This window comes from Triturus cristatus, chromosome 3_1 (assembly GCF_964204655.1).
Source record: "Triturus cristatus chromosome 3_1, aTriCri1.1, whole genome shotgun sequence".
In the NCBI taxonomy this organism is placed as follows: domain Eukaryota; kingdom Metazoa; phylum Chordata; class Amphibia; order Caudata; family Salamandridae; genus Triturus; species Triturus cristatus.
The window spans coordinates 879,909,069-879,924,446 of NC_140583.1; the positions used below are offsets into that span (position 1 = coordinate 879,909,069).

Here is a 15,378-nt window from a genome sequence, read left to right on the forward strand (position 1 = left end):
GGCCTACTCATGATTAAATAGGACTAAGTAGGGTCTTAAGTTGCTGTATTTAATCTAGGCGCCTTGACGCCCACTGGGCTAAGTACGCGCGATACAAGAAACTCCTCATCACTCCTCATCATCTGCAAAACCGGACCCCAATAACAAAACTGGCCCCTATCGCTTGAAAACCAGCCCCCACCCTTCTGGCTCACCCAGATAACGCCCGGTGCCCACTACGGGCAGTCTGACCCTGCCCTATACCTATTTCTATGCTAAATCAAAGCTAACTTCTCCCAACATGGTGCAGAGGTTGAGCCATTGTTCTCGAGCCACTTGGCATTCTTTTGCCTGGTCATGATTAAGTAAGCATGTCTATGATGCATCTACATGCCACACTGACTGCTGGGTATTAATACAACACGCCATGTACACTAGCATGTTTAGGATTGTGGAGATATGGTAAAAGGTGGGCATTGTCCACGAATGTGTTCATAAGTAATTGACAGGCTTTTCAGGTACAGACACGATGCACATTGGGAATGTAATGTATTTATTGATACGATTATCGTCCTGTTCGGAAACTAACAGTAAGTGGTTTTCACGATCCCGTGAGTCCTAGGTGTCTAATTTGAGAGGGATTTAGGTTAGAAAAATCCTGTATTTTACACAATATTTTGCACAAATATTTAGCGCTTTACTGTTGGTTTCATGGGGATTTGGTATGGTGTCCATCCATGGCTCTGGCAACACCATGGTGCAATTTGTATGGTGGGAGATATATGTTGGCTGACTGGTCAACCTTTTTCACACAAAAAAGACTGTATTGTTCACTTGCATGAGATATTTCTCTTCCACACTTATGTGTATGTTGTATTTTTTTAGGTTGCTTTTATGTTATGGATTATCTCTGCAAATGTCAAGAGGTGGAACTTATTTCTAAACACATAATTGGTGTTTTTTTAACTGTGGGTGTATTCCTCAAATTGAGTTAGGGTCCTATAATATGTAGAATAGGTTATTAGGGTCCTAATGAATTGCCTTAGATCTTCAGACTTCAGAAATATGTTGACCACTCATAGAGAATAATAAGGAACATTATTTCCCTACATATTCCACTCTGTATTTATTCATTAACAAGGACCTCCAAAATGAAAATAATTTCAGTGGGTTACCTTATGTAATTTTAATATCACTTTTTCACCAGTCTACTCCTCCACAATCAGCTTCTCACCTATTTTAAACGTCACCATTGGTCAAGTGAGTAAAAGAACTCCAGCAAAGAGCTCTTTCTTAGGGCCCATTGGGCATTGCAGCGATGGCTCAACCAGGAGCTGCCCGCTGATGAAGCATGCCACCCTTTGTTGGTGGGTTTGGGCTTTTGCTCCAAATTATAAACATTTCCACAGATCATTGTTTCACTCAGGGGCAATAGTTGTGTTTACCTGGAGTGTGGATAGGAACAGCATACTCTGAGTATAAACAGAGAAGAAGCCATATTTAGGAGCAGTGTTAATAGGAAGAAAATATTGTATCTTTATTGCAGCAGGAAAACACGTCTCTTAGACTACATACACTTCACTTTGTAAGGACTATGGTAAGATGGACCTAGACAAGGAGTAATGATGATTCAACTGGAAGTGTGATTCTGGTTCATAAAACAAAACACAACTTGAAGTACATTTTCTGGCTGCGACATCTTGCTTCCTAGCTTGTAACTGAGGAGATGCCATGCAATGCCGTTGACTTTAAAATATAAGCATGTATGTGCTTTTGGGGACCTACATCCAGAATTGGCTTTGTGTCTTTTCCTCGCTCTTATGTCCTGATCATAACTTTACAGTAGCTATATTCTGTTTGCAGCCCTGCCAAGTGTCACACATCATGCTTTTAACTAATGCATTATAATGCCTATTCCGACATCAATGCATGGGTATAAAATGTCCCGCTATTCAGTAGAGCCCAACTCTGAATATCTCTGCTGTGTGTGCCACAGGCACCCAGGGTATAAGGCAGGCCTAGGTTACAAGAGAGGTGATTGTGTTGTTGTCATGTATGCAGAGTGATTTCAGCCTGGGCCCGGCTCGTTTACTTTGCCTAGCCCACAGCTTTGCATTGTCACATGACATCCGACCCGCTGTGCTAGAACTGGGCAGGACAGTGCAGTGTTCAGATTGGTCTCAGTTTTACGTCATCAGTGGGGTGGCTGGTCACATGGTTTGTGCGGCTCCTGTTGCTGGCAGTGAGACCCTTTTCAGGGAGTTTAGGTATTTCTCTACCTGGTTGTCAGCTGTGCTATCCACACAGACAGTGGGTCGCTTTGCGGACCGAGATTTATATATGGTCATCACGGTCGCATTCTGGCAGCCATGTATAGGTATGAAGACAGGGTCTCCTGATCGGTGCTGCAGCGCACTTCTTTGCAGGTATGCTGCTTCCAGGTCTGGAACCTGAACTACTGCATGATCCAACCATCAGTGCCTCACGGACTGACACTGATAATACTGAGGCCCTGACATCAGAGCACAGTGAGTGCAGCAGGCACCACTGACTGCCGGGACAGTCCAGTCACAGGCACTTGTCTGAGGCATGCCTGGAAATCAGAGAAACATAATAGGCATTTGTACCTATTATAACATTAAATATTATAGTTTGGTTCAATTCTTCTGTAATAATGTTTTTAATATAGCATGTCTGCAAAGTTGGTTTGCTCTAAAACTCTTTAGAAAACATTAGACTTTTCATGCATTTCCATGTTGTATTTTTTGCTGAAGGTTTAAATTTCAAGGCATAAACAATATTGAATTCTGATCCCCACTTTGTTAAGTCCTGTATTTACTTGACAATACCGGCCAGGTGGCAGCCGTAGTTCTGGGCGGTGTATCTTGTGTTTTTCCTCTTTCTTAGTACTTGCCAGGAGTCTATCTTGTACACAGCAGTCAATTCAGAATAAAAGTTCTCCCAGAAGGGACCAGGTAGCATTTGTGCCAGTCATCACATGAAGGCCAGGCTCTTCCTGGAAATGTCTATAGAGTGATCACTTGCAATAGGTTAATGACTTTTAATTTCACAGGTTTTGCAGCAGTATCAAAGCCTTTTTATTGCTTTTCGTTGTGTAAAAAGCACTTTGTTTCTGTTTTATATCTTTTTACATGGACTTCAGTGCTTGTTGAGAAAGTGTCTCGAAATGTCACACATTTGGCCTCAGAGTGTCACTCAGAGACTCATTGAAACCATTGAAATGTCACACACATAATCTTAAAACTTGGCAGCTATGTGTATGAGCCGTGATGGTGCTGTGTAGTTTATGGAGGAACAGAGCTTTATTTACCGCCATTAATAATAACATTGTCTTAGGGCCTGATTACGATCTTGGCAGACAGGGTTACTCTGTCACAAACAAAATTACAATTCCGTTATATCCTATGGAACTACCGGGCAGGATATGAGTATCCTATCCTCCAAGATAATAATCAGGCCTGCCACACCACGCGCTATTTTAGTAATGACTTGAGTATCTTGCACGCTTTCTCTCAATCAACAGCATTGTTGTTTCTAATCCGATGTATTTTTGAAATTTCAGGCCCGCGGCAGCAGAACTTTTAAAATGCAAATTCTTCCAGAAAGCTAAGGTAAAACCCTTAAAAGCTCTGAAAGAAAACATATGAGATTTGCTTGAAATCTAATCATTCTGTTCTAATGTTTTATATTCAGGCCAGCCTCTTCTTTGTTTTCTAGAACAGAGAATATTTAATTGAAAAGCTACTAACTAGAACACCAAATGTGGAACAGAGAGGGAAGAAGGTAAGACATTTTGCACCTTCAACACGTGCATACATTGATAGGATACTTACAAACTCAACGCATTCAATTTCCAAAATGTGAAAATATTAACCCATTCACTGCATTTCATCAAGTTGTTGAATGTTATAAGAAGTAAATTGAATTTAATCACATTTAAAATATTATATTCCTCTAAAGATGATTCATTTAGAAAGTGTATTGCTTATAAGTAGTTGGAAATCCTGTGTCCAGACACGCATAATTCAAAGGCAAACTTGCCTTATTCACAATGCAGATCACTTGTCATGGATGCCAAGTAGCCTCGCCCTATGTGTTACTCATTTAGCCAGTTGAATTACCATTTCATTTTATATTTTGTTTGAAGAGTTAATAAAATCCATCAACAAATCATTACATTTACATTTTTATAAGATTGTAAAACTTATAGTATGAATATTTACATTCAACTGCCACATTCTCACATGGTGTTGGCCCTAGCACTAGCCAGGTCTGGTGGCTTAGTGGACTAATGCATCCACTATATGAATCTGTGTTTGACCTCATGGGTCCACTCAGCCTTTCATTCATCTGAAGTCGATAAAATGAGTACCATTGAGTTGAGTAACAATAAATATCTGTTATTCAGTGACAAGATGCCCTAGTGGACTTGCACTTTACAGGTCCACATGTTAAGGTCATATCTTAGTCATCAAAAGGTGCACCATTGGATTAAATGGCCCTAATACCCAGTGCTTATGGTTGAGCCCTTATCATTATAAGTGTACATTCTCCCACCGGGAACTGCCTGCCCTTCACATTAATTATTAGGTTAATTGCTATAGCTGCGTGTTTCTAATGCTGTCAGTTGGCCCGTAACCATGTCTATAAGTTAGTGTTTCTAAGTAGAGTAAAGGACCCTCACTTATTACCATATGTCTGGTGATTGATTCGTGAAACACATTGTTGGTTTAAAAAGTGATCAGAGTTCATAGACTGTTAGGCCCTTGCAGTGTGTTGTAATCGGTGGGCCATGCTGTGTTTTGTTTATACGTGAATCAAGGGGCGATTTATGAAACCCTCAGCTCAATGAAGGACAACTGGAGCAACCGTCAGTAAAATATGCATTGCCCTTCACATAGCCTTGATGCTGGTCCTGTATAAATCTTAAAATTAGATAAAACGTCAACCATTTTAACATCCTAGAGGTTGAATGTGTTTAGGTATATCTACCCTGGTTTTTCCCCTTTGAACACTCTGATGAAATTATTATTGTTTGTTTACCCTCTCGATGTGGACATCTCTTCCTTTTTTGTTTTTTGTTTATTCTGTCTGCACTCAATATATGCTTGATTGACTTATTGCCTGTTAGGGTTGAAAGGGAGGGGGGGTCAATAACAAGTTTGCGGATTTTGTATACAATTTTTATGATTACTTTTGTATTAGATTCTTTTTATAATAATATACTTTCTCCTGTAGATTAATTCTTAGGATATATTGGATTTAGATAGTGAAATATATGATTTATATAATTGTTTTTGTCCACGGGGCACTTGTACTTAGCAAGAATCGGGCGTCAAGTGTGTTGAATATTGGACACAGACTTTTTCTACCATTGTTTCTGAAATTGTCCTTTCTGCAGGGTCACCCCAAAACCTTTTACCAGTGCTAAAGTGCACATGCTCTGTAGTTAAAACATGGTAACATTGCCTTATCCACAACTGGCATATTTAATTTACTTACAAGTACCTAGAAAAGTGTGCTATATGTGCCCAGGGCCTATACATTAAATACTACTAGTGGGCCTGCAGCACCGATTGTGCCACCCACTTCAGCAGTCCTTTAAACATGGCTTAGACCAGCCACTGTAGAGCCTGTGTGTGCAGTTTAAACTGCCATTTCGACCCTGCAAGTTAACTTACTTGCCAGGACCAAACCTTTCCTTTTATTACGTCCAAGTCACACTGAATGTAGGCCCTAGGCAGCTCTATGGGCAGGGTGCAGTGTATTTAAAAGGTAGGGCATATACTTTTGAATTTTACATGTCCTGATAGTGAAAAACCTCTACATTCGTATTTCACTACTACAATTCCTCTATCTCCCATTGGTTAACATTTGGATTACCTTAAAACACCTTTTAAGTGTAATTTCCATTTGGGAAAAGTTAGAGATTTGGAGTTGTATGTCTCGGGACTCACAATTTAAAATCACAAGCTATGGTGAAGTCGGATTTTAAATTGTAAGTCTGAAAATGACACTTTTAGAAAGTTGGCATTTTCTTACTTTAGCCATCCTGTGCCTTTGTCTGTCTCTAAATACACATCTGAGCTGGGTGGCAGCCAGGCTTTGTGCATTCCCTCTAGGCAATCACCCAAAGGGAGCTGGGGTGTGATGTTTGCATCCTGATGGTCCATCACCAGGTTGATAGGTCTTCCTGATGTAAATTGGAAGAGAGGAGTTGACGCTTGCACCTGAATAGGGCTGTGCCTGCCACACACAAAGAGCTGCATAACCTCTTGTAGGGAGTCTGTATCCAGAGCAGGAAAGGCAGTGACCTTGTGATCTTCAAAGGCCTCTTTCAGTCTCCCCACTTCAAAAGCACATTTGAGTATATGTACTTTACCCCTGACACCACCAAGTCAGAACTCTACTGAAACCAAGGACATTCTGCCTGGGAGAAGAGCTGCTGCACTGTATGAGGGACTGCCACTTTGCTAATTGCATTGCTGTGTTGGTCTGCTTCCTGCTGATTGCTGTACAAGGGACCGCCACTTTGCCACCTGTGCTACTGTGTTGGCCTGCTGCCTGCTGTTTCTTGCCCGGGAGTCAGAAGAATTGTACCTGCTCTCTACATCTTTGAACCCAAGATTCTCCAAGGGTTTGCTGGCTTGCTTCCTATTCACAGACGTCTCGAGGCCACAGAAGACTTCTTGCAACTCTGCTGGTGCTGCTGCTGGCCATCTGTGAGTCCTACCCTTACCTGTGGTCAGTGGCAGCTGTTGACATTTGAAAGTGGGGGGCGTAAAAGTTTTGGAGGAGAGGTTGATCGGCATCCGAGTGCTTCAGTGTGTTGGAAGACTGGGGTCAGTGTCTATAATGTAGTACTCTATTCCCATTTGTGACGGGAGGAAACAACATTGCTGTAATTGTGTGTGCACATCTCTGCACCTACCGTATAAGGGGAATTGAAATGAAGTACTTGGCGAAAGTTCCTAGATAAACACCTCCTTTAGTTATTGTGTACATGTATGACAGTTTCCTAAACATGCGTAACATAGGGGTAACTTTGCATAAATAGAGTTTTTATTCAAATACCTGATGCTGTGTGCCAGCCAGATGGCAAGGTAAGTGAAGAAACATGTCGCACCAAACAGCATCATTCAAAACATACTTGGCTGCACCGCAGCCTGCATCTGCATATTCACTGCCAAGCCTTTTTAATTTGTATATTTTTTATATTAGGATTCGCATACCTAATTGAATTACCTTGAGGCCCCTGCCAACCTCTGCATCTCTCTTCATCTCAAGTTGAAAGTGTTGTTCTTCAAAAGTGTAATTAGCGCTTTAATGCTGAGCTCTTCCTGCTCAAACTGCCATTTTCATGGCGTCCCCTGGCCCATAAAAAAGCTGCTTTCCTCAGCTTATGTTATGGTAACAGATCTTTACCAACCCCCAAGGCATCCTAGATTCAGATCTCATAGCATTTGAGTTTAAAACGAACGGAAAGACCAAATGACCCAACCAAATATTAGGAGCAAATGTATCAAAACTTAGACAGATGACGGAAGATGACAGCTGAGTGAATCTACAGGATGCTGTAGCTTTCTGCCATCACATCGAAATAAAGAACTTGTCTTGAAACCATAATTAGTCCCTTTAAAAAACTTTCAAATCAGCTCAGAGCATGAGGGCATGACGAGAATGTGGCCATGGTGGCTTTTATGGAAGGGTCATGGTAGTCCACCCAGCACCTGTGTGCCATTCCGGCTCTGATCAAGAGAATACAAATGTATTATCATATTCTGGAGATCCCAGCCGCTGTGCAAAAAGTCCCTGGCAACACTCATGCAGTTTAATCCACGAATTAGTTCATGTAAATCTGCTAAACTCCATGTTTAAGTGCCTGCCTTGCCTTTTTCCACTGTGAATATTCACATTCGGCACACTTTCGTTTCTTGTACATTTTACAGATCGCGCTCAATAAGAGGCTTATCGCTGCACCACTTTAACACCCTTTAGCAAACTGTATCTAATTTTAATTTCATACTGCAGCATGTGCAAGGGGGTGCGCAATATTTCATTTGCATTTATTTGTTTTAATTACGAGCATCCTCGGCGGTAAAAGGTCTCTCGAATATACACTTTATTGAGATGGAAAATTGCATAATAAAAATGTCGTAGGTGAATTCCAAAGTTCCTGAGAGGTCCCCGAGAAAGAATCCTTTTTAAGAACGCCTGACTGTCACCTTTCTGCCCCCTCCAGATGAGGGGCCTCTTTTCCTGTGTTTGTTCAGTCCGTCTTCAAAGGTCTGCTAGTGTTTCTGCTGATGATTATCACTACTTATCCTGCAGGGGACAAGGATTCCTCGAGCCAGGAATGTCTTCTCTTAAACTGATGCTGCCCCACTACCTAGTTGGTAACGCATTTTAAAGGCCTAGGACGGAGTATTTCCCCCTTAGGTCAGGATTAGCACGCTTAACATGCAGTTGCGGTCGGCATGACGGGTGGGTGGGGGGATTGCGTGGGGGGATTGCGCGTGATGGGGTAGGGAGGGAGGCGGGAGGGGTTTACATTTTTTTTTTTAAACGTACCTTCCCCCAGGTCCCGCATTTTCGTTTTCCTGCTGCCTCAGCTCTCGAGGCTCTCTTCAGACAGGTGCCTGCGTCTCGGTCTCAGCCAATCCAGACGCTGCTCCAGCAGCGCCAGGATTAGCTTGAGCAGTAGTAGTGCGCAATTTCTGTTTAGGGCTTAAAACATTTTGTGAGCAGCCCGAACATGCGCACTAGGCTGCTCATTAGAAGAGCGCCATGGAACATTTTCACCGGATCCTGCATGGGTCCTGTAGGCAGCCTGAACTTTGCATTCACTCCGGCCTAGTGCGACCTCAAGTAACCTTTTAGCGCTATTGACTTCTAAGCACTGTTTTTTAATGTAATCTTTAAAAATTCATATCCCAACTTCTGTTTGGATTTTTGTCATGTCATTCTGGTCTTGTATTACTCAGATAAATATCCTCTGTCTAAGTTGGTGTGGAAGCTTTTTTGTGGTGTTTTTTACTGTGTAGCTGTAATTTAAGTGTTGCACAAATGCTTTACGCATTGCCTCTGAAGTGAAGCCTGACTGCTCTGTGACAGCCTACCAGATGGTGAGCACAGGTTAATTTAGGTTGAGTATCTGACTTACCCTGACTAGGATTGTGGCCCCAACTTGAACAGGGTAAAAACTTCTGGCAACTAGAGACCCAACCTCTAACACTATGGACCCGATTCCGATATAGCTTGGAAGGGCTCCGAACGGGATCCGTAGCGAGCGAGTTCGATTCGTAGCCCCGGTTTCCGAACGACTCGTACTGCTGTACCTGTGAGCAAGTACGATGTGAATATCGCCTCGCGATCTGAGTGACTCATACCTGTCAGCCAAGCCCTCCGGATGACTACAACATGGTCGACTCAAGCAGCGCAATGGGTTCTATTTCCAAATGACCAAGTACCATGCATGAGTTGATCAGCCAGATCGAGTGGGAGCCTCCGACTCAAAAAAGCTCTGGGAAGCGTACTTCGGGGGGCCTTAGAAGGCCCCCCTACACCCGGGCCCTCCAAATTGGTCACTAGAGGGTGCCTATGGGCCCCCCCGACACGAGCATGCACCGTGTGGCGGGAACCATGGGGTGCCCGCCACAGGGTGTACGCTTATCCCCACCCACCCATTTTCTGCAGTGGGAGCCTGTGTAGGCGTCTGTACGCAGGCTCCCATAGACTTCAATGGAAGTCCGAGTAAATCGAGTCTGTATGCTTAAGGACGCGTTGTACTCGCTCACTCGGACGCCCGTAGCATGTTTTGTCCGGAAAGTCCTCCAGATCCGAGCCCTACGGAGGACTTTCCAGACGGGATCGGAATCGGGCCCAAAGTCTAAGGTGAATGAATGTATGCATAAAAAGTATATGAACTAGTCTGACCTTGAACAATTTCAACTTGTAGACACACAGACCCACACTTGCTAAAGCTGTATGTTAGTGTCACCCACATGTGATGCAAATAGTGCAAACAGCAGCGACGGATTTACTTTCATGCACAAAGGTTGTTTTTTTCTGAGAGTGGGCAGTCGTGCAGCACCAACATGGCTTTCACTAACCTCCTGGTGTGTCTGGAGCTGAACAGTGCAAAAGCCATGGTTTTTAGCTCCATGCCAGATCTACTAAATTAACGTGACCTGGCTTTGCACTAAATGCTAACATCAAGTGGACTGATAACAGTCAAGGGATTAAGTTGTGTATCGCCTGATATACCAGCAAGTAACATGTCTGATCTACAGTAAAGCACACATCTAACACTTATAACCTATTCGTGGTGGTTACATTTAAGAATTTTGCAATTGAGGGTGTACATCTTGTGCAAATCCCATGCTAGACACTGCTGGTGTGCCTTTCCTCCATAGTGCAAGGCTGAGCATCGAATAGAACAGTCAGCTGCTGATGATGTCATTTGTTGGGCAACTCTTGCTAAATCTATAATATATTTTGCCCTTCGCGCAATGCAGCGATGCAATTTTTCAGGCATTGCACAATTGGGTGAAGCACAGCAAATCTCTCCATTTTTGGCAGCCTCAGATTTCCACGACGGACCAGATTCCTTTAGGTTTTACAAATTTAATTTGTACCCAATACTTTTTATTATATAATAGCTGGGAGTATCCCTTAACGAAAACTTTGATGAAAAAACATAAATGTCAAAGACATCTCAAAGGTGCTTCTGCTGTGTGAGATCAAACCTTTCTCACTGGATATAACCTGTCTTCCTAGATTCTGCAGTTGGATCACTTTGTTGCTTCGTTATTTGAATTCCATGCATTAATGGGAAGAGTTCAAATGAATCTAAAGTGTAGTCTGATTCTACACTCCTGTGAGATAAAACGTGATGAAAGAAATTGGGATTTCTGAGAGGCATCTTTCATAAATCAAAACCCCCCAATTGTACAATGGGTTGACTACAGGCGCGGCAAGTTGATCTCTCCTTTGAGCCAGTATTGATTTTTTTGTAATGTTCCAGGTCTTGTCTTGCCTGCAGCACACTTCATTCATGAAATAAAATTATTATACCAGGAACTAATCCATGGTAAATGGCATTACAATTAGCTCAGGCTATGCAGTGTTTCTATAAACATCTTTTACTAATAGTTAAACTTATAATGGGTGACCACTTATAGTGGGTTGAGGTACATATTTGCTCAAATTAATTTGTTACATTTCCCCTTGTGGCATATGTTGAAGCTGGTTCTGATTATCAAAAAGGAGAACAGTGAGGCCTGGCAATCAAAAACAGTTTAAATTTAATTAAACAATAATGACCAGGAATAGCAGCCACACCTCTTACAGTTGTGCCTTGGAATTCCATTTGCATTAGGTAAATTCCTTGCTTTATACTGTATAGTGTGGGTAATAAAATGAAGCTCGTCCCTCTTTGTGCTGGAAATACTGGTACAGTGGGTCATAAATGAGTGTTTAGTTGCTTGATCTCACTCTGATAGAAGGGGCCATAAATACCTACGGTAGGTCACATTCTGAGATGGTCCAGGTGGCCAGGTTTTTCAGGCGTGTTATCTAGGGAGTTATACTAGGCATTGTGTGGGCTTTATCTGATGAATGCAACTGAACGGTTGCTCTGACTAAAGCGGAGCTATAACCCTGTTCCTCTGGAAATAAAAGGCTTTGTACTTACCAGCTGGAGGAGTGCTTCTCTATTGCTTGGGTAATTTGGGTGAAGATATATACACGGCAGGTCCAGCCATGAGAGTTCGCACCGCACTTTGACACCGAAAGGGATCATCAGACCTGAACTGATCAGGACTTTAAGTACGGCACAGCTGGCTCCAGAAACAGTGGAACAAGATTACAGCTCTGAGGCCCACTGGAGGGCTGTTATTAGTCCACGAAATCATTTTAAATGCACACAACCATTAGAGGTTTAAAAATAGGCATGGAACTACACTACAAGTTCCGGCGTGCATCAGAACAGAATCTATTAAGAATGGCACACTAGAGGCCTTTAAATTTGAATGAAGCACACAGGGAACTGTGGGAGCCTGAAGAATGCAAGTGCTTTGAAACCACCTGTGAAAAAAGAGCGTGAACGCTCTGAAACGCGTTAGGCAAATGGACATTAAAGCAGAGCTGTAACCCTGTTCCTTTGGAAATAAAAGGCTTTGTACTTAACAGCTTAAGGAGTGCGTCTCTATTGCTTGGGCAATTTGGGTGAAGATATATATATATATATTACCCACTGGCGGTCGCCAGTAGGTAGTTATAGTTAGGACCTAGTTTCTATAGGAAAATACTTTTTTCTTTTCCCAATAACTTTGGCGCCGGTTAACGAATCTTTGGGAAATTACTAGTGACCCGCTCTGGTCAGCTCCTGTCTTGAAAGTTTCGGGGTGAATAGTCAAGCAAGGGCCGAGAAAAAAACGGGTCCCAAAATGCGTTTTACCCATGTTAATTTCCATAGGAAACTTTAGACAAAGCTTCAGCCCGAATTGCTGAACGGAATTACACCAAATTTAGCAAAAATGTAGGTCTTGGTTCAGAAAGAGCCCTTTATAGGTCTCGCCTAGGCAGCGCATGCGCTGTCTCGTTGAGACATGCAGTATATGCTTTAGTGAGGGAGTCTCCGCCTTCATTTTCCTATTTGTTTTTGAGTGTGTCTTTCAAAATATACTACTTACTATTGGCTAATAGAGTTCCAAGTCCCTCCTTTTTTCCTGTTGTGCACGCCTATGGCTATTGGCCCCTTTACTTGTATTAGTCCACTTTTTGTTGGTCTGTTGTTTTGGGGAGATCTCTTTTTTTAATGTGTCTTGCTTTTTGACAGAGTTGAAATGTTTCAGCCCGAGTGTGTTTCCCGGGATTTATTTTACTTCGAGGCAAGCGCTGATATTGACAGACTTTGTGTGTTTCCTGTACTTCGAGGCAAGCGTGCACGTATATTTTTTTTTTCTTGTTAATTTAAAGTTTTTGCTAATAATTGCATACGTTTATTTGCAATTTAAAGTATTTGCTAATAATTGCGTAAGTTGAGCCGACACCAAGGCTCGAACACTGGTCCCCAGCTCTCGAGTCGGCAGCTCTCACCGCTGAACCATAACCTCTCCCTCCGAGAGCAGTATTCATTTTAATTGCTTGTTTGTTGTGTTATTCATGGGTGAATTTGCACTCCTTCTTTGTCTTGCGTGCTGCTGACGTGGTGTAAACTATAATCTGTGACTCAAAAATGTAATTAGTAAGACTCCACAAATGGTATTAAAAAGGACTTTCCTGTGCATACTTTACAAAAAAAAAAAACTTGGTGAGATCTGTGACTCAAAAATTGAATTACTAAGACTCCACACATGGTATTAAAAAAGTACTTTCCTGTGCATACTTTACGCAAAAAAAAACTTGGTGACCTGTTTGTTTGTCAAATCGGTAAATCAGACCTACTACATTCCAATATGGCCGCCTTGCTCATCTCTCTTTCATGCTCCACGTTGAGCCTCTTCTAGAACACCCAGATTACTTCAGTTGGTGACCCGTGCAGGAGGAGAGCATGGCGGCAATCACAGGAGTCCTGGGACATGAGACTCAGCTGTGGACATCGATCCTACAAAGACAGAGACGAGGTCAGTGAAAAGGCAACACAGCAGGCAGGCGCAGCCCTGTCATTTACATAATTCTTGCAACACGCATTTCGTCTTCTGGACTGTCCAAACTGTGAGGGACCTTTAGCTGTCGTGACAATCTGCGATAGAAAACTTTATATTAGGTTTGGATACACAATAAGCTTGCGATGTTCTGGAGTAGTAACCCTGCAATGTTCATACGTTCGACTTCCTTATAAACTCAATGGATTAACTAGGGAGCTATCCCTAAATGTAGCTGTTGTGGCAGGGGTTATCAAGCTAATTGCACTACTGCAGTCTGCTTTGATTCACATTTGCGAATTGATAACTTCAAACATTTGCTGTAGCATAATGTTACCACATAACTCTAGTCTATGTCACCGTGGACTCGGCCCTCCAGTCCTGGGGTTTTAGATGATATAATCATGAATATTCAGTATTCTTGTAGTGGTTCGCCTTTATTGACCATGTGGACCTGAAAAAACAGGAGAAGAGCAGTTTCGCACTAGAGCACTGTGTTAATGGTGATATGCTATCATCTAGTAATCGTGCTCAAGCCACCTGTGCATTTTTGACTACTGTTGAGGCAAAGGAAGCGCCTCAACATCTAGTGGAAAATGTGGTCCATGTAATTAAAGGCGTGGCTTAAAAAGACTTCGGCTTAAAATCTGTGCCTCGCATAGTGTGCAGCACGACCGGTATTTTTTGCTGCTTCTGTCATTGCATCCAGATATATCACATAAGTAACATTACACCTGCAGCAAGCCAGGACTTTAGGCTTTGCCAGTGGTTGTTAATTGCATAGGATAAGTAAGCAACAACTACGGCTTCGTTGTATAGAATATTGAAAATGCTCAGTTCTGCAATGATGAGATTGTGAAAGAACTATAGCGAGTCTCTTTGGAGTTACATCACAGGCAGTGAAGCGTGGTACTGCTGCAGAGTTAAGATTTTTTTTCTCCGAGGGTGATGGCAAAAATGAGAGCCCGATAGGGACCGGCTTTAGCACCTGCTTTTTAGAACTGCCGGTGCTGAGCCCACTTAAAGCCCTGGAACCAGGTTCACCCGATTATTGCTGGGTCTCGTCCCCAGGCACAGGCGCAAACCCATAGAAACTAGGTGACGTGGTTGGTCCTGATTACCTATGGAAAGACCAGGCTCCTTCAGACTCCTGGGATGCACATAGCTCACTTATTTGTTAATTATCCTAGACGATGCAAACTAATATTACTCCACAGAAATAGCTGTCCCCTTCCTATTATGAGTGGGTCTTATTTTTCGGTGAAAGAATATAGACAGACTGTTACTTGCACACACATATAATATACATTGTCATATACAAATCACGCATTCTTGCCTATCCACTAATTTGCCACTTCAAAACAGCTCATGTTTGATGTGATGCAAGTGCCTACATTAAAAAATAGATGTATTAATAAATATTCATTTATACATTCCTTGCAGTCGTCCTTAATAGAATGCAACAATTTATTTAACAAGGTAGGCACACTTCTGGTACCATTCCGTATTCATGGATGTCATCAAATTAATATTAGTGATGATGTTAACACGTTCACATGGTAATTCACCAGGAGACTCTCCATCTGCTTTTAGCATGTGTGTCCTTCGGTAGTGACCTCAGATCCAGGTTGGACGGCAAAGCTCCTCATTTAAATTGGGCAAGTGAATCTTGACACTGTGCCCATCGCAATTAAAGGGACCTTTCTGATAATAGTTGGCTAACAGCGAG

The 15,378-nt window shown here is 42.4% G+C and overlaps 1 protein-coding gene across 1 annotated transcript in view; it reads left to right on the top strand.

Annotated features, from left to right (window-relative positions):
- The window catches only part of STK39 (serine/threonine kinase 39), a 1,405,344-nt gene that overhangs the window by 686,182 nt on the left and 703,784 nt on the right, over window positions 1–15,378 (top strand). Inside the window, exons 9-10 of the mRNA XM_085645380.1 lie at window positions 3,563–3,611; window positions 3,718–3,783. Coding sequence (XP_085501506.1) covers window positions 3,563–3,611; window positions 3,718–3,783 — 115 coding nt within the window. The remainder of the gene's footprint in view (window positions 1–3,562; window positions 3,612–3,717; window positions 3,784–15,378) is intronic.